At 46.4% G+C, this 18854-nt stretch overlaps 1 protein-coding gene across 1 annotated transcript in view; it reads right to left on the reverse strand.

The window, feature by feature from the left end:
* Positions 1-1362: 1362 nt before the first annotated feature.
* Positions 1363-18854, reverse strand: part of LOC138662831 (gastrula zinc finger protein XlCGF57.1-like) — a 36824-nt gene continuing 19332 nt past the window's right edge. The window contains exons 2-3 of the mRNA XM_069748803.1: positions 17171-17261; positions 1363-2664 (exon numbers count right to left, since the gene is read on the reverse strand). Of these exons, the coding sequence (XP_069604904.1) occupies positions 1475-2664; positions 17171-17261 (1281 nt within the window). The 3' untranslated portion in view covers positions 1363-1474. The remainder of the gene's footprint in view (positions 2665-17170; positions 17262-18854) is intronic.

The following is an 18854-nucleotide window of genomic DNA, read 5'->3' on the forward strand; positions in this document are numbered from 1 at the left end:
ACCTCTCATCAATTTTAAGATTCTCTGCTTCACATTGGCTATACAAACTAGACCATAATTGTGCATCTGTATGGCTATGAACAAACTTAAACTCTATATTACTTTTCTTAGAATAATCATGAATAAAATCCATTTTCTCACCTATGGAATGTCTTTTCCTCTATTGGATTGATCCAACTGTCAATGGATGGTCCTCTGTGTCTTTACTGAAATCCTCAGCCCTCCGTCTGGATGGGACACATGTAGCTCTTTATGGTTGGGGACACAAATCTTCACTCCTCTGTAGGCTCTGTCTGATCCTTGTGACGTGAAATAGTGGAATTCCTGCACCTTGAACAACAGGTGTGTAGCAGAGCTCTCCTCCTCTTGTGTGCAATCAAAAGGAATCCACCCAAAATAGCACAAAAATCAGATTTGGCTGGGCTCCCCAAAATGTTAGAAAAAAATAACTTTCTTACTATTTTTTTTTTTTTTAAAGTAAGAGCACAGTGAGGATAGAAAGCAACACAATATTGAATTGTGTGGATAAAACAAATCTTGTGTAATGTTTATTCAAAAAGTGATTACAAAAATGAAGAAAAGTAAGTTCATAGCATCCAAAAATAAGTATTAGATTATAAAAGAGAAAACAAGCATTCAGTGGTTCTTGCATATGGTCTTGAAGTTGATGTGGTCCGGGTTGGAGTTTTTTAAAGTATGAGAGATCTGCTGAACAAAAGTTAGGTCGGCTTATATACTATTTTGACCCATAGACTTACATTGGTTTCTATTTTTCCTGTCTCATAACAACATAAGATGATCTGCAGCTATGTTCATAGCCTCTACTATATGAGAAGAACACTAGTAACTTGCGGAATATGCATATTAGTTATTTGTACATTACCTCATTTTGAAATGCTTAAGCATATAGCCTGTGACCTTTATGAACCATTTACTATCTCCAAATAGCCACATATTGACAGTTCTGACAAAAGCCCTATAGTTCTGACAAACAGAGAACAGACGTATCGGCCAAAATCCTCAGAATAACTCAGTCCCTCAATATACAGAGTATCTATTTGCTAGTTAGAACCTGCATATGTTAAGTAATCTATATTTTTTATGATTGAATTACTAATATTTTACAGTGTCTTATCCTCCTTCTGGAGTGTGTCAATGACTGCCTTCTAGACATCTGTCCAGTGAGCAGTCTTCCTCATGATTGTGGAGCCTACTGAAACAGACTAAGGGACCTTTTTTGAACGTTTAGGAAGCCACTGCAGGTGTTTTTATTCTAATTTACTGACATAATGACTTTTGGGTTTTCATTGGCTATAGGATATGGTCATCAACAGAAATAAACGCTTGAGATAGATCACTCTGTAATGACTAATATAAGAGTTTAATTTTTTGAATTGAATAACTGAAATAAATTAACTTTTTGATAATATTCTAATTTAGTTACAAGCACTTGTATGTGACTATGTAAAAACAATTAAGAACTTAAATAAAGCTTCTCCCCTGTGTGAATTCTTTGGTGGATAGAAAGAGATGGTTTCTTCACAAAACATTTCTCACATTCTGAACAGGAAAAAGGCTTCTCTCCTGTGTGAGTTATTTGGTGGGTAACAAGCAGCGCTTTCCGAATAAAACATTTCCCACATTCTGAACAGGAAAAAGGCTTCTCCCCTGTGTGGGTTTTCTGGTGGCTAACAAGATTCGTTTTGTGGTTAAAACATTTCCCACATTCGGGACAGGAAAAAGGCTTCTCCCCTGTGTGAGATCTATGATGTCTGACAAGAAATGCTTTATCTAGAAAACATTTCCCACATTCTGAACAGGAAAAAGGCTTCTCTCCTGTGTGAGTTATTTGGTGGGTAACAAGATTCGTTTTGTGGTTAAAACATTTCCCACATTCTGAACAGGAAAAAGGCTTCTCCCCTGTGTGGGTTTTCTGGTGGCTAACAAGATTCGTTTTGAGGTTAAAACATTTCCCACATTCTGAACATGAAAAAGGCTTCTCCCCAGTGTGGGTTTTCTGGTGGCTAACAAAATACGCTTTCCTGGTAAAACATTTCCCACATTCTGAACAGGAAAACGGCTTCTCCCCTGTGTGAGATCTATGATGTCTGACAAGAAATGATTTAGCTAGAAAATATTTCCCACATTCTGAACAGGAAAAAGGCGCTTCCCCTGTGTGGGTTTTCTGGTGGCTAACAAGATTCGCTTTCTGGTTAAAACATTTCCCACATTCTGAACAGGAAAAAGGCTTTTTCCCTGTGTGAATTCTCTGGTGACTGACAAAATCTGATTTCTGGTTAAAACATCTCCCACACTTGGAACAAGAAAATCTATTGTTCGCTTTGTGAAGTTTTTGTTGCTTGAGAAATGACTTTTCTAGGGGAAAACTATTTCCATATTCTGAAAATGAAAACGTCTTCATTGTTTTAGGAGCAGTTTGATTTTTAATGCTTATTTTGTGACTTTGATTTTCCTTAGTAGTCGGTAATGAATCAGAAGACAGGACTTGTTCCAAATGATCAGATGACAAATCTTTGCTGTGAAGGGATGATGGTATATTTGGAGTAATGGCATTCACTTCAATTGTATCCTGTGGGATCTCAAAATTATCTGATTTAAACATTGAAGATGTCAGCTGTCCTGCTGATTTCCTGCTATGGTCATCTGCCAAAGAATAAAACCAATTATTATTTTAGAATAAAATATCCTTGAATTCTATATTCTTGAACATTTCTACTTAAACGGTCTGTAAAAATGGCAAGTTATGCAAAATTATTGAATTATTCACAAAGACAATGACAGTTTACTAGACTGTGCTCAAAACCACATTAAGCATCCATGCTTTTGGCATTACTATAGTGAGAAGAAACCACTTATTTTACGGCATGTGTATCTCCTGAAGCACAATCTGGGCACTATGTGTTGGGTAATAACTTGGGATATTTGCAATTTTCACTTTCCAACATCTGGAAACTGCAGTGCAGTCAAAATAGTCACGATTTCTATAGATTAATTTATTGAGGGTTATAATTTACAAAATAGAATCACTTTATAGGGATTTCATCAGATCTGGTTTTCTGCAATTTTGTCATATTAGAGATTCTGCAAATGGTGTGCCCCATCTCCTCTGCGATCTGCTCCTACAAGATCTGCTTCGGACACCAGACGCGGCTTACTAATTCTGCAGGCGATGCTAGTAACAGAGGTGGGGTTGGAACCAGAAGCTCTTAGCGGTGCAGGCTCTTCCCAGCCACTAAGATTAGGGTGCCTGGTATCTGTAGTACCATCCAGTCTGGCAGTATAGGTGTGTGTGTATTCAGCTGCAGTAATCTCTTCCCTGTTTTAGCCAACTGGAGAGCACCAAACATTTTTTTATCAGATAAATTTGTATTAACGATAACAAGATTTACAACAGATCACATGTTCATACTCATTTCATGTTTTACAGTAAATTAGCCCCCCCGATGGAGACGATATCAGGAGCAAACAATAATTCGTCCATAGTTGACAATATCAAACAGAGTTCCAGTTTACCATAAGTTGTATTCTATAATACTATATACTGGTATAACATTAATCCTATCCAACCACGGCTGCCATAATTTATGGAAGAAATTCAGCTTGTCCCTCCTGGTGTAAATGCTTTTCTCAAGCTCAGTTATGTGGTTCACTTGAGCAATGAATTCACGTCTAAACAGAGGCTCCTCTCTAACCCAATATTTTGCAATCAGTTTACTTGCAGCAAACGATAATCTTGAAATTACAATTTTAGTCGTATTGTCAGTTAATATTTCCTCCTCATACCCTAATATACATATCAACGAATCCCTAGGGATAACACACCCATACACCACTCCAATGCAGTTCAACACTACAATCCAATAGGAGGACAATCTGAGACAATGCCAAAGCATATGCAATATGTCCGTCTGAGATTGCCAACACCTTGGACAATCAGAGTTGGACTTCAAAAGCACCACACCCTACTACAGCTTGAAGCATATTGCCGGAATCTGCCAGATACAGCCTTGATCTCCTCTAGTTCAGTCCTCTGTGCTCAGCTCCTGGCTTGTGTATTTGTTTCCTGTTGTGACCCCAGCCTGTTTACTGACTACTCCTATGTCTCCTGAGTTAGTATTTTCTCTGGCCTCTTGGTTCTGACACAGTTATCTGTCTATTCTTCTTCCCATCTTACTCCACAGAACAGCAGGTAACACTGGGCTTCAAGCCTAGGGGTCTCTGTGTAAGTCCAAATCTGTCATGAACCCCACAGAGATTCCTGACTGCTGCCACCAATATGTCACGGATTCACACCGTGACCGTCACCCCTACATCACGGATCGGGGTGACTTTAGGCCAACAGACGGCTATCACATGTGCAGGGGGCTTATCTTAGCTATCCCTCCACTGCTACAATGCGATGAACAAAAAAACACACACACAAGGCTATTGACCTCTTAGTTTACAGCAGGGGCTTATTTTAGGTATCCCACTGCTCTTCAATATACCACGAACTGAAGGGATTTATGTGTATCCCGCTTACAGTTCCACTTAAACCTTGCAGCTCTCTGGCGCCCCCCTTTCTGTCAGGTCAGATTAGGTACTGCACCTAGGGTGATTAGTCACCAGAAAGGCTGCCTGCTATGTACTAGCTATTGGGCACGCTGCAGCGACTTGATAAACTACTCCCGCTCAGGCAGGAACAATAATTATCAACGCCGCAGTCGCTACATTGACACCCAAAGGCCTGCACACGGTATTGCTGCCACCAGCTTCGATTAAACGGGTCCGAAGCTAACCCAAAACAGTAGCGTAATTCCCTTCAGGAGACAGGGGTACGTTTTAGAACAGGAAGAACGAACTAGTATTAAATATTATACTCCGTAAAGTTTAGGCAGTGTTTATAGAAAAATATTACAAGGATGTTACAAAAGGAGACAATTGCAAATATGTACAAGGTAATTATAAAAAAACAGGGAATAACATGAGAAATCAACACTTACATGTGTTCAGAGCATTACAGGCAACCAGGCTAGTGGAGTTCCCATACGTCCCAGTGCATTAGGACTTGCAGTCAGGGCTCTTCAGGTAAAAAACTGACTGCTGGAAGCCTGCCAGAAACTTATAACCTGCAGCCTGTGACATCACAGAAAGGGCTGAGTTAAGATCGCCCTCCTCTTTCTTCAGTCTTGGTAACTCTAACACAAGTTACTCTAATGGCTGTATCTCCGCTACAGAACATGTCATAATCATAACAAACACAGCATTCATCTCGTATTAACGTGGGCATTCTAATGAGATCAAATATGTCCTATTTGTGATGCATAGTTACAGAGAAATCCAAACTTTTTTACCTGATGGAGTTAGAAGCTCATGTTTACAGCGGTTGACAGATCCACCGAGGGAGATTCCAAATATGTATTTATTATTCTCCTATCTTAAACCGTTTGCCTAATATCTTACAATAACAGAACAAAGGACCCTCATGGATTCTAGAGTCTTCTAATCCAGTTCTAGCTGGCAAAGCTTTCCAATGCAGCTATGCCGGTCGTAAATTCCTCTTCAATAAAACTCCCCCACATACATTGGCAAAGCAAGGTCTTGCCTGAGTGAAAGGGAAGGGGGGGGTTTAGCCCACATCCTGCACTGACAAGAGAAACTAAACTTATATGATATTTCATACAATATCGTGACACCTCCCCCTTTTGGTGTGCGCTACGGAGGCAGAACCCCACGGTATGCCTCCATGCGCACCTCAGTAGGTTCATCCTGGGGGACAGTCCATCTGCATTTCCATGCTCCCTGCCCGTTTTGTGTTCAAAGGTGAAGTCAAGCTGCTGAAGGGCAAGGCTCCAGCGTAGCAACCTGCCGTTGGTTCCACACATGGCGTTTAGCCAGCGCAGAGGGTTGTGGTCGGTCACCACGGTGAAGGTGCGACCGTACAAGTAGGGCTGCAAGCGCTGCAGGGCCCAGACTATGGCCAGGCACTCCTTCTCGATGGTGGAGTTGGCAACTTCCCAGCTCAGGTACAACACGGGGTGCTCTTGGTCCTCCGAGTCAACCTGGCTGAGCACAGCACCAAGGCCAAACTCGCTGGCATCAGTCTGTACCAAGAAAGGTCGACTGCTGTCGATTGCTTTCAACACAGGGGCGTTGCACAGTGCGGTTTTCAACACCTGGAAGGCCCCCTCACAGCCATCTGTCCAGTTGACAATGTGGGGTAGCTTCTTCCTGGTGAGGTCCGTCAAAGGTTTTGCCAGGCTACTATAGTGCCGTACGAAGCGCCTATAGTACTCTGCAGTGCCCAGGAAAGACATCACCTGTTTCTTGGTCACAGGAGTGGGCCAGTTCACGATCACGCCCACTTTCTCAGGCTCTGGCTTTAGGGTGCCTCCGCCTACCCGGTGACCCAGGTAGTGGACCTCCCTCATGCCCATCTGGCGCTTTCCGGGCTTGATAGTCAGTCCTGCTTGGTGAATTCGCCTGAGCACCTCCTCGAGATGCTGCAGGTGTTCCTTCCAGGAGGGACTGAAAATGGCAATGTCATCCAAGTACGCCACTGCGTAATTCTCCAGTCCCTGAAGCAGGAGGTTGACCATCCGCTGGAAAGTGGCAGGGGCATTCTTCATGCCGAAGGGCATGACCGTGGACTCGTACAGTCCAAAGGGTGTGATAAAGGCAGACTTCTCCTGCGCCTTGGGGCTCAAGGGAATCTGCCAGTATCCTCGACTCAGATCCATTATTGTCAGGTATTTTGCGCCAGCTAACTTCTCAAGCAGCTCCTCGATGCGCGGCATTGGGTGCGCGTCAGAGGCTGTAATGGCGTTGATCCCCCTGTAGTCCACACAGAACCGGGTGGTCCAGTCCTTCTTTGGCACGAGAACTACAGGTGAGGCCCACGCGCTCTTTGACCGTCGAATCACTCCCAGCTGTAACATCTCATCGATCTCCTGGCGCATAATCTGCTGCACCTGGTCAGAGATTCGATAGGGTGTTCGCCGTAGTGGGGTGTGATTCCCAGTGTCCACCTCTTGGACTGCTAACTCAGTCATCCCAGGTCGGTTGGAGAACACGACCCGGAAGGGTTCCAGTGTGGTTTGCAACTGCAACCGATGTGGTTCAGTTAGCAAGGCGCTTACCTCCACGTCCTCAATGGACCCACGGGCCTTGGCTTGGGCCAGCATGTCCAGGAGGGTGTCTTCCTCCCCGTCTTCGGGTAAGCTGCAGACCGGTAGGACGAAAGATTCACATTCGTGATGAGCCTTCATCATGTTGACGTGAAAGGCCTTTCGCCTACCCTGAGCATGGTCAAGCGTGACCATGTAGGTGACCGGGTTAAGCTGTTGGTGGACGACGTATGGGCCCTCCCAGGCTGCCTGAAGCTTATCCGTTGGTACGGGGACCAGCACCCACACCTTTTGACCCACGTGGTAGGTCCGCTCCTGGGTGTTCTGGTCATACCAGTGCTTCTGATCAGCCTGAGCCTGCGTCATGTTGTCATGCACCAACTGCGTCAAGGTCTGCATCTTGTCACGGAAGCGCATGACATACTCCACTATGGACACTTCAGAAGGGTTCGGCTCCTCTTCCCAGGATTCTCTTACCAACCCAAGGGGTCCCCGGACTCGCCTGCCGTACAGGAGCTCGAAGGGGGAGAACCCCATCGAGGCCTGCGGAACCTCTCGGTAAGCGAATAGCAGGTGTTGGAGGTACCGCTCCCAGTCGTGCCCTTGTTTCTCAACCAGCATGCGTAGCATCTGTTTGAGGGTACCATTGAAGCGTTCACACAAGCCATTGGTCTGTGGGTGATACGCACTCGATATCAGGTGCTTCACCTGCATTCTCTTACAGAGAGCCTCCATTAGGACATGAATTGGGTCCCTTGATCAGTGAGCATCTCCCTGGGAAATCTACACGAGCAAAGATAGCCAACAGGGCATCCGCCACCTTATCTGCCCTAGTTGACGACAGAGCTACTGCCTCTGGGTACCAGGTAGCGTAGTCTACCACAGTAAGGATGTATCGCTTTCCAGAGCTGCTGGGGACGGCCAGCGGGCCCACAATGTCCACTGCAATCTTCTGGAAAGGCTCCTCTATCACTGCCAAAGGGATCAGGGGAGCCTTAAGAGCAGGCCCTGCCTTCCCCACTCTTTGACAGGTGACACAGGAGCGGCAGTAGTTTGACACATCTGTCCCCATCTTAGGCCAATAGAAGTGTTGAGACAGCCGGGCCTTTGTTTTGCTGATCCCCAAGTGTCCAGCTAGCGGGATCTCATGGGCAATCCGTAACAACTCACCACAAGTCACCCCGGAATTGCTGTGGGACGACCAGCTGTCTTTCCCTCAACCACTCCTTTTTCGATTTTCCGGGTACTGTCTCCCGGTACAAGCTTCCTTGTTCCCAGAACACCTTCTCCTTATCAGTCTCGGAGGTGCACGTCTCGGCGAGTTGTCTCAAACTCTCTAGGCTCGCATCTGTATGCAGAGCGGCCTGAAACTCCTGGCTAGGGGAAGCCAGAAGCGATGTCAGGGTCCCTTCCCCACATGAACCCTCTTGGACCTGTTCTGGGTCCACCTCTGGTTCAGTCACACTGATGACTGAGGAGGGTCCGGAAGGCAGACAGTTATCTGCGTTCCAGGCACTCTGACGGCGGGTGACAGCAGCTACGTAGGCTGTGTCCCCGGGGATTTCTACAGACCCATCAGCCGACGCTGCTATGGGCTCTACCTCCCCATCCACCCCCATTACCTCAGGAGCATTGCTACTTATGGGCCAGTTACCTTCCACGGTGGCACTGGTCAATTGCATGGCATCACCTTCCTCACGGTTCCCATGTTTCTCCCCATTTCCTGTAGCACCGACACTTGCCCCTGCTAGGGGTTCCTCAGCCGTCTCACTCCGCAGAGCGACGTGGCTGAGCACTCCTGTACCTATGGACACATTATCCTTCACAGAAAAATCATTATCAGGTTCAGTTGGCACAGGTACAACATTTTCACCATCAATCCTAGGCAAAAAAAATGGTTATCACAGGCATCATTACTGGATAAAGCATGGTCAGGTAACACATGCGATTTCCCGTCATCAGGGCTAACGTTACCCTTATTAGCAGATCGGGGAGGGGTGTCAGGGACGTAGTATGCAACCATCCTCCCCAAATCAGTCCCCAACAAAACATTAGTGGGCAAATTATCACAGCCCCACTTCCTTCACCCCGCTCCCAGCACCCCAATCAATATAAACCCGGGCCATCGGTAAGGGACAGCTGATGCCCCCAATCCCCCCAAGAGAACTGCTGCATTAGGACCTGGGGCCTTGGATGAGGGGTTCTTCTGCTTGTCTGGACAGTAGGGACTGATATGACCAGGCCGCTTGCAGACGTAACACTGGCGAGGTTTGGTGGTAGGTCTGATGCTGTTGGCTACGGGGACAGGACCTCTGATGTGTTGGCTGGCAGGGGTACTGGCGTTGGATGCAGGCTTACCCCCTCTTCAGCTGGTGGTGACTGGCTTCCGCACTTCTGATCTACAGTTAGCCTCATAGGCATCGGCAATCTGCGCTGCTTTCATCACGTCTTTGGGCTCTCTGTCCATCACGAACTGTCGCACCTCAGCTGGGCAAAGTGTTATGAAAGGTAATTCAGTACCACAATGGACATAGAGGTCAGCGCACATACAGTGACCTGGCAATAACCCAAAAAACAAGAACGAGCTCTGAGACGTGGGAACTCTGTTGACCGCAATTCCTAATCCTCTCCAACCACACTAAAGGCAGCCGTAGATTGCGCCTAACGCTCCCTATGCAACTCGGCACGGCCTGAGAAACTAGCTAGCCTGAAGATAGAAAATAAGCCTACCTTGCCTCAGAGAAATACCCCAAAGGAAAAGGCAGCCCCCACATATAATGACTGTGAGTTAAGATGAAAAGACAAACGTAGAGATGAAATAGATTTAGCAAAGTGAGGCCCAACTTTCTGAACAGAGCGAGGATAGGAAAGGTAACTTTAAGGTCAACACAAAACCCTACAAAGACCACGCAAAGGGGGCAAAAAGACCCTCCGTACCGAACTAACGGCACGGAGGTACACCCTCTGCGTCCCAGAGCTTCCAGCAAGCAGAAAAAAACAAATTGACAAGCTGGACAGAAAAAAACAGCAAACAAATAGCAAAGAGGAACTTAGCTATGCAGAGCAGCAGGCCACAGGAACGATCCAGGAGGAAACAGGTCCAATACTAGAACATTGACTGGAGGCCAGGATCAAAGCACTAGGTGGAGTTAAATAGAGCAGCACCTAACGACTTCACCACATCACCTGAGGAAGGAAACTCAGAAGCCGCAGTACCACTTTCCTCCACCAACGGAAGCTCACAGAGAGAACCAGCCGAAGTACCACTTGTGACCACAGGAGGGAGCTCTGCCACAGAATTCACAACAGCAAAGATGGAAGAACTGGTCTTTGATCATCAGGTCTCGCAGCTGTGCAAAGGTGGTCACTGACAGTCCTTGGGTCAATCCACGTTGAGAAGACATGAGGCTGGGCTGAGTGTAATCCCCCTGTATGTTTCCTTGCTCCATGTCCTCGTGCTCCGCCTGCAATGCATCCTCTTTGATTGTGAGCAGAGAGTTTTTCAGAATGCTGAGAAGCGGGATGGTGATGCTAATTATGCCGTCATCGCCGCTCACAATCTTGGTGCAGTCCTCAAAGTTTTGGAGGATGTTACATATGTCTGACATCCATGTCCACTCCTGAGGTCTTATGTGTGGAGTTGACCTGATATTCGACGGCCTTGTTGATGTTCATAGTCAACAACGGCCCTCTTCTGCTCACAAATCCTTTCCAACATATGCAGCGTAGAGTTCCAGCGCGTGGGGATGGGGACATCACACAACAGTCGGCGAGCTGGAATCTGAAAACGCTGCTGAAGCACGGCAAGGGCAGCTGAAGCTGTAGCTCACTTTCTAAAATGGGCAGACAGACGGTGTACTTTCACTAGCAGATCCGGCAGATCCGGGTAGCTTTTCAGAAAACGTTGAACCAAGAGGTTAAGCACATGGGACAAGCAAGGTATGTGTGTGAGCTCACCTTGCCTCAGAGCCGCCACAGGTTATGGCCATTGTCACACACGACCATGCCTGGCTGTAGGTTCAGCGGTGTCATCTAAACATCTGACTGCTCTTTCAGCGCTGTCCACAACTCTTCTGCATTGTGCAGTTTGTTACCTATGCAGATTAGCTTCAGCACAGCCTGTTGCCGCTTGGCTGAGGCAGTGCTGCAGTGCTTCCAGCTTCTGACTGATGTGTTGATTTCAGAGATGGAGGATGAAGAGGAGGAGGTGAAGGAGCTGTAGACTGAGGGGGCAACCCTGATTGACATAGGGCCAGCAATCCGGTGTGCGGAGGATGTGTTCCATCCCAAGATCCAACTGGGTCCTGACTTCCACTATGTTAACCCAGTGTGCCGTCATTGAGATGTACCGTCCCTGCCCACAAGCACTTGCCCACGTGTCCGTGGTTAGGTGGACTTTCCTGGTAACAGCATTGTTGAGGGCACGGGTAATGTTGTGGGATACATGCTGGTGTAATGCCGGTACAGCACACCGGGAGAAATAGTGGCGACTGGGGATCGAGTACCTTGGGACGACCGCCCCCATCAGGTTGCGGAAAGCTTCCGTCTCAACAAGCCTAAAAGGCAGCATTTCTAGCCCAAGAAGAGAAATATTAGAATTGAGGACTGTGGCCTGTGGGGCATTGGCTGGGTATTTCTGCTTACGTTTCAAAGACTGGGTTATAGACAACTGAACGCTGTGCTGGGACAAGGACGTGGACGGGCTTGCTGATGGTACTGCTTGACTGTGGGCAACAACAGGTGCAGGGCTAGAGGCATCTTCACACGCACGGTGTACTGGGGCAGCACGGTGGCTCAGTCTTGCAGCGCTGTAGTCCTGGGTTCTAATCCCACCTTGGACACCATCTGCAAGGAGTTTATACGTTCTCCCCGTGTTTGCGTGGGTTTCCTCCAGGTACTCTGGTTTCCTCCCTCATTCCAAAGACATACTGATAGGAAATTTAGATTGTGAGCCCCATCGGGGACAGTGATGATAATGTGTGCAAAACTATAAAGCGCTGCGGAATATGTTAGCGCTATTTAAAAATAAAGATTATTATTATTTACTGGGGATTGGCTTCTATGTAAAACAGTGGAAGAAGCAGTGGTGTGGCCAGCATGCAGTGGTCCTTGAGCCTGGGGTTCGGCCCACAAAGTCGGGTGCTTCGCTTGCATGTGCCTGATCATGCTAGTGGTCAGGCTGGTTGTTTTGCTACCACTGCTGATGTGGGCATGGCAGGTGCTGCAAATGGCCTGTTTGGGGTTATCGGCAGTCTTTAAAAAATAACCAGACTCGGGATGATCCAACAGTTGGAATGGGAACTTCCCTCATGTTGGTGTTACGGGGAACGGATGCACGCCTTCTGTCTGGGGCCACCACACTGCTTCCTGCTTGTTGGGGTGATATTCCTCCTTCCTCATTTGTGCTGCTGTCCTCGCTATGCATGTCCTCCTGCCTGGTTGGGTCAGTCACTATGTCATCCACCACCTCGTCTTCTACATCTGCACCCTGCTCCCACACCTGACTTTCTAGCAATTGTGTCTCATCATCGTCCGCGGGAGCCCACGCCAATTTTTCCGCGATTTAACCCTTAAATTTAATAGCTAGAGCGCCCAAATTTTTCACATACACACTACTAACATTAGTAGTGTGGAATATGCAAAAAAAATGGTGATATGAGATGGTTTACTGTATGTAATCATGTCTCATATCATGTCGGGCTTAGGAAGGAGATAGCAAAAGCCGGTAATTGAATTACCGGCTTTTAAGCTATCTAGCGCTGTATGAAATAATATATATATATATATATATATATATATATATATATATATATATATATATATATATATATATATATATATATATATATATATATGTGTCTCACTGACATATATATATATATATATATATATATATATATATATATATATATATATATATATATATATATATATATATATATATATACCCCCTATACTATGTGTAGACATTCATTTCAGCTATTCTATTCTAACCTGTCAGTGTGATGTTACTGTACACCACATTGAATTGCCGGCTTTTCGCTAGAACACCGCTGCATATTTCTTGCAAGTCACACTGCTGGTCCGTGTGTAATCCGATTTTTTTCTCGCACCCATAGACATGCATTGGCGATTCTCGCCCGAGATACGCTGACTATCGCAGCATGCTGCGATTTCACTCGGATCCTGAATACGGCCGAGAAAATATCGGATGATGGGAGCTTCCCCATAGATTAACATTGGGACGAGCGCAATGCGATTTTTTATCGCATTGCACTCGTTCGTATTACGGTCTAGTGTGACCCCGACCTTAGTAGCGAAATATTATGTGATCAGTATTCCTGCAAATCTTTCAAACCTAAATACTAGGCAGGCCTCAGGCCTAACAGGCTGTATTCAATTTTTTATTTTCTTTTTAAAGTTAATTTATGCAAAATAGTGCTGTATAGAATTTGACTATCACACAGCCAAAAAATAAGTACACCGGCCTCCAATGACCAAACATGGAGCACGCAGATATTTTTCGGTGAATTTAAAACACCAAAAAAAAGGGGGGTCACAAGGGTCGCACACACAACTATGCTACGTATACCTGACAAACTATAACTTTTCAACAGTCTGACAGAACAGACTGTATTTTTTTTTTTTTTGGGAAAAAAAAAGGAAAAATAGGTACATAGACAATAAATAAGCTGCAGCAGCAGGCAGTTATGGAGCTTTGGGAGGGATGCAGTGGGAGCAATGGACGCACATACAGTGCCTGCAGGTCTTGCAGTGGTGTGGATATGCTGTGCCCTGCCTACCTAGTACTGCAATATCGGGACCCACGAATTAGCCCTAAAAAGGACTTTTGGTTTCTGAGGAGTTGTGGATGGAAGAGTTGCAGACCTACACTAACTCTAAAACCAGGATTCTGACCCTATCTTGGCACCAGCTCTCCCTACTCTCACTGAACAGAAACAGAATGCGGCGAGCAGGGCGGCACCAGGTCTCTTATACTCGGGATGATGCTGTACGGCCCAGCCAATCACTGCACGACACAACAAAGATGGCTGCCACGTTTCATGGCCTGGCAGACAATCCCTGCACCGTGATTGGGTCTCTAAAGTCCGCCAAAAACGCTGGGTGGAGATTGCAGTTACCGCCGAATAATCCCGGAAATGCTCGGTGCTCGCCGAGTCCTACGATACTCAGGCGAATAACGAGTAGTGGCAAGCACGTTCACTCATCACTATTTCTGAACTCTTCCTGAGTTAAAACATTAGTTCTGTTGTTTCTAAATGATTATGATCTTGTTTTCTTTGCATTATTTGAGGTCTGAAAGTACTGGGGTTTTATTTTGACCATTTTTCTTTGTTAGAAAAAAATACTAAATGTATTGCTTTAAAATTCTGAGACATGTCAAAAGTTTATAGAATAAAAGAACAATTTACATTTTACTCAAAAATATACCTATAAAGAGAAAAATCAGACAAACTGGACATTTTGCAGTGGTCTCTTAATTTTTGCCAGGGCTGTAAGTATAACTACAACTGTGATTTGTCAAAAATCAGAGCTGACATCAAGCCCAGGGTTAGTAACAGAGAAGTGTCTATGAAACACCCCGATTACTAACACTGTAAGCAAAAATAAAGAAACACAGATTAAAAACATGTAATTAAAATCTAAAAACAGACCCCCTCTTTCACCCATTTACCAAAAAAAAAACATGCAGGTTCAATGAGATCCACAAGGTCCAGCGTAATCCACATCGAGGTCCCAAGACGATCCCCGGCTCCAATACATACAGAAGCCATAGTGACATCATAAAACGTGACCCCTCCCCGTGTCCGCCGTACACACACTAAGGGTGGCATGGAAGCCGCCACTTGTGAGGTCACTGGAGATTACAGTTTGCGGTTATGACAGACCCTCTGAGCTGTCAACTGTCACGTGAGGTGAACTCAAGGAGCAGAGTGACCGGCAATACGCATAACCTGGCGGTAACATAGTAGGTTGGATTGCCGGACTGCCCCCTGCGTGACACAGGAGCACTACAGTACAGAAGTCCAACAGTGAACAGTGGAATCATTACAGTGCATCAGATTGGGGAATCACTGGTGGACTGCGTTGCCCACTAGAATTTGTTACATACAGCAAGCTAAATCTAAGTGGGCAGAAGGACCTGGTGATTTAGCTTACTAAGTCTGGTATTAAACCACTCCAAGGGACCTGGTCCTTTATCCCACTTGGATTTAGCTTTCTCACAGTGAGCAGGAAGGCTAAATCCAAGTTGGCAGAAGGACCTGGTCCTTTAGCCTGCTAGATCTAGTAGATCATCTTTTGTCGCAATGCGTCGGGCCGACGTACCGACGGACGTTGTGAAAGTTTTGCACGACGTGGGCAGCGGTTGCAGTTTTTCGACGCATCCGCTGCCCATTCTGCAGTCCGGGGAGGAGGGGGCGGAGTTTCGGCTGCGCATGCGCGGTCAAAAATGGCAGACGTGATGTACAAAAATACGTTACATTGAACGTTTTTTGTGACGACGGTCCGTCAAAACACAACGGATCCATCGCACGACGGACACGACGTGTGGCTAAGGCTACTTTCACACTGGCGTTTTTTTCAATACATCGTTTATGGGAAAAACTTTGCAGGATGCGTTTTTGCCCCATAGATTAACATTAGCGACGCATTGACACACGTCGCAACCGTCGTGCGACAGTTGCGCCGTGTTGTGGCGGACCGCCGGGAGCAAAAAACGTTACAAGTAATGTTTTTTGCTGCCGACGGACCGCTTTTTTCGACCGCGCATGCGCGGCCGGAACTTCGCCCCCACCTCACCGCACCTTACAATGGGGCAGCGGATGCGCCGGAGAAATGCATCCGCTGCCTCTGTTGTGCCTCCGTTTCACTGCTAGCGTCGGAACCTTGGCCCGACGCACTGCGACGGGCCGAGTCGACGCTAGTGTGAAAGTAGCCTACTACAAGTTTATGGGCAAAAAAACGCATCCTGCAAGCACATTTCCAGGATCCGTTTTTTGCCCAAAATGACGGATTGCGATGGATTGCAAGAAAAGGAAGTGTGAAAGAGGCCTTAGCCAAATGGGATTTAGCTTTCTCACAGAGCAGGCTAAATCCAAGTTGGCAGAAGGACCTGGTCCATTTGGCCAATAATTATAGTATTAACCCCTTCACAACGCATGATGCAGTTACATCATATATCATAGAAATATAAGAAAAAAAATATTGCTTTTGCTCAATTAAAAAAAATACACAAATTTGGAATTGACGTGTTCAGAAACGTCTGACCAATCAAAATGTAAAATAATCTGATCAGTAAACGGCATAACGAGAAAAAAACGCCATAATGACTTTTTTTTGGTCGCCGCAACATTGCAATAAAATGAAATAAGAGGTGATCAAAACATGGTATCCGCGCCAAAATGGCATCAATAAGAACGTCCCGCCAAAATAAAAATAATTCCCAACGGCGATGTGGATGGAAAAATAAAAAAGTTATGCGAAGGAAAAAATTTTTTTTAAAAAAGGAAAATCGCCCGAGGGTGAAAACACTCCTAGGTGCATGCATGGAAAAAATCTGTGGTTGTGTGATCTACAAAAATGATCACCAGTAAATAAAACGGGACGCGGATGGAATTGGCGCAGAATATTGTACACACTGGGATTAAGGGGAAAATGCTTGCATATAATTGTCACATATAAATAAATGTGTAATCAGATGTCATATCTAGTCTGCGGCTCAATATTGCTGCAAAAAATCACATGACAGGATTCATATATATCTATATACAACAGAGGCGTAGCTAAGGGTTCAGCTCAAGGGGGGGGCGAGACATCTGAGTGGGCCCCTAACCACTGATTACAACGACGGTGTGGCACTGTAATTATGTGTGTAAGAACCTCAGCCAATGATCCTCATGTAACTAAAAAAAATCTCCACAAAGACCAACACTGATATTACCGCCATATTGTGACCATACAGTGGTAGATACCAGTCCTACAGAACATAGATCACTGCACAGTTACAGATAATGTCTTACCGCTGATGTTCTTTCTGATGGAGTCGTCACTTTTCCCGTCTTTTCCATCTGGCCCAGACCGATATGACAACTTCTTCCAGCAATGACTCAGCTGCAGAGAAAACAACAAAGACACATTTCACTTCTCACATTCCAGCCCCATCACCATCTACTCCCAACCTGCACAAACTCCTCATCCTGCTGATACCCCAATACTGAGCCGCTGCTGCCGTATGTGTCCCTATTACTCCACCTGATACCCCAATACTGAGCCGCTGCTGCCGTATGTGTCCCTATTACTGCACCTGATACCCCAATACTGAGCCGCTGCTGCCGTATGTGTCCCTATTACTCCACCTGATACCCCAATACTGAGCCGCTGCTGCCGTATGTGTCCCTATTACTCCACCTGATACCCCAAAACTGAGCCGCTGCTGCCGTATGTGTCCCTATTACTGCACCTGATACCCCTATACTGAGCCGCTGCTGCCGAATCTGTCCCTATTACTCCACCTGATACCCCAAAACTGAGCCGCTGCTGCCGTATGTGTCCCTATTACTGCACCTGATACCCCAATACTGAGCCGCTGCTGCCGTATGTGTCTGCAGCGCCCCAGAGACCTGGTCGTTGCAGTATGGCACTCTGCCGCTAAGGAGAGTGGCGGTACGTCTGATGGCACTAAGGAGTTCTCCTGACCAGGTATCACCAGAACACATTACACTTCACACTCCGGCCACTAGGGGGAGAAAAAGGCTTTATTTATTGGGCCACTCCTCACACTGGTAAAACTAGGGGCTGGGGAGGAAGTTAGTCAGAAAGCTGACTGGGTTGGATTCAGGCAACATCCCGTGGCAGGGGGTGTTGCAGGGAGAAGGCACAGGGGGGCCCCTGTCAGGCGTGGGAACCTGGCAGGTGCCTAGCGAGCAGAACAGAACGTAACAGAACCGCGCCTGCACACCCTGCGGCGGTATCCTAAGAAAGAGACACGAAGGGAAGGATATTGTGGAACCGTGTAAACGAGATCAAGCACAAAGGAGAGCCAGTAAGAGTCGTGCCGAGAGAGAGAGAGGGGCAATATCTTACTGAGGCGCGTAGTCGGTGGCCGGAACACCGTAGGAGTAACTGACTTCAGGATTTACTTCAAACTCCGCCGGACAGTTTATTATAGGTTGGCTGTCTACCTTAAATTTCCTAAGAAGACATAGGGGGCAACATTGGGAAAGGGGCATCTCTAGGGTCCCGGAAGACCTCCAAGCCTTCCCGTCATACGGGTGCATCCTAGCCAAAATATACCTGGGGGACGAGAAACTAGTAACATCTGGAACTAAAGAGAACGAGAGAGAGCTGTAGAGAACGAACGAACGAGAACAGCAGTTGTGAGGACTATTCCGAATGCTCAGCAGGGTAGGACTACAACACACAGGCGCTAGTGGTAGGCAACGATTTCCATCTGCGAAGGAAACTCTGGATGTGCCCATCGGACCGGCCGGTCTCTGAGAGCCCTGTTAACCGTACTCTGGATTGAGGATCCTGAAGCCTTCAGTAAAGAGGTAAAGAGACTGCAACCTTGTGTCCTCATTATTGACTGCACCTCACACCATTACCATCCACCTTACTGGGAAGCCCTGGGGACATACTTCACCTGTGGGAAGGTATACCATCCAGCTGCCATTCCATCACCCCAGTGGACCCCATAGCAGCGTC

Source organism: Ranitomeya imitator, chromosome 2, assembly GCF_032444005.1.
Source record: "Ranitomeya imitator isolate aRanImi1 chromosome 2, aRanImi1.pri, whole genome shotgun sequence".
In the NCBI taxonomy this organism is placed as follows: domain Eukaryota; kingdom Metazoa; phylum Chordata; class Amphibia; order Anura; family Dendrobatidae; genus Ranitomeya; species Ranitomeya imitator.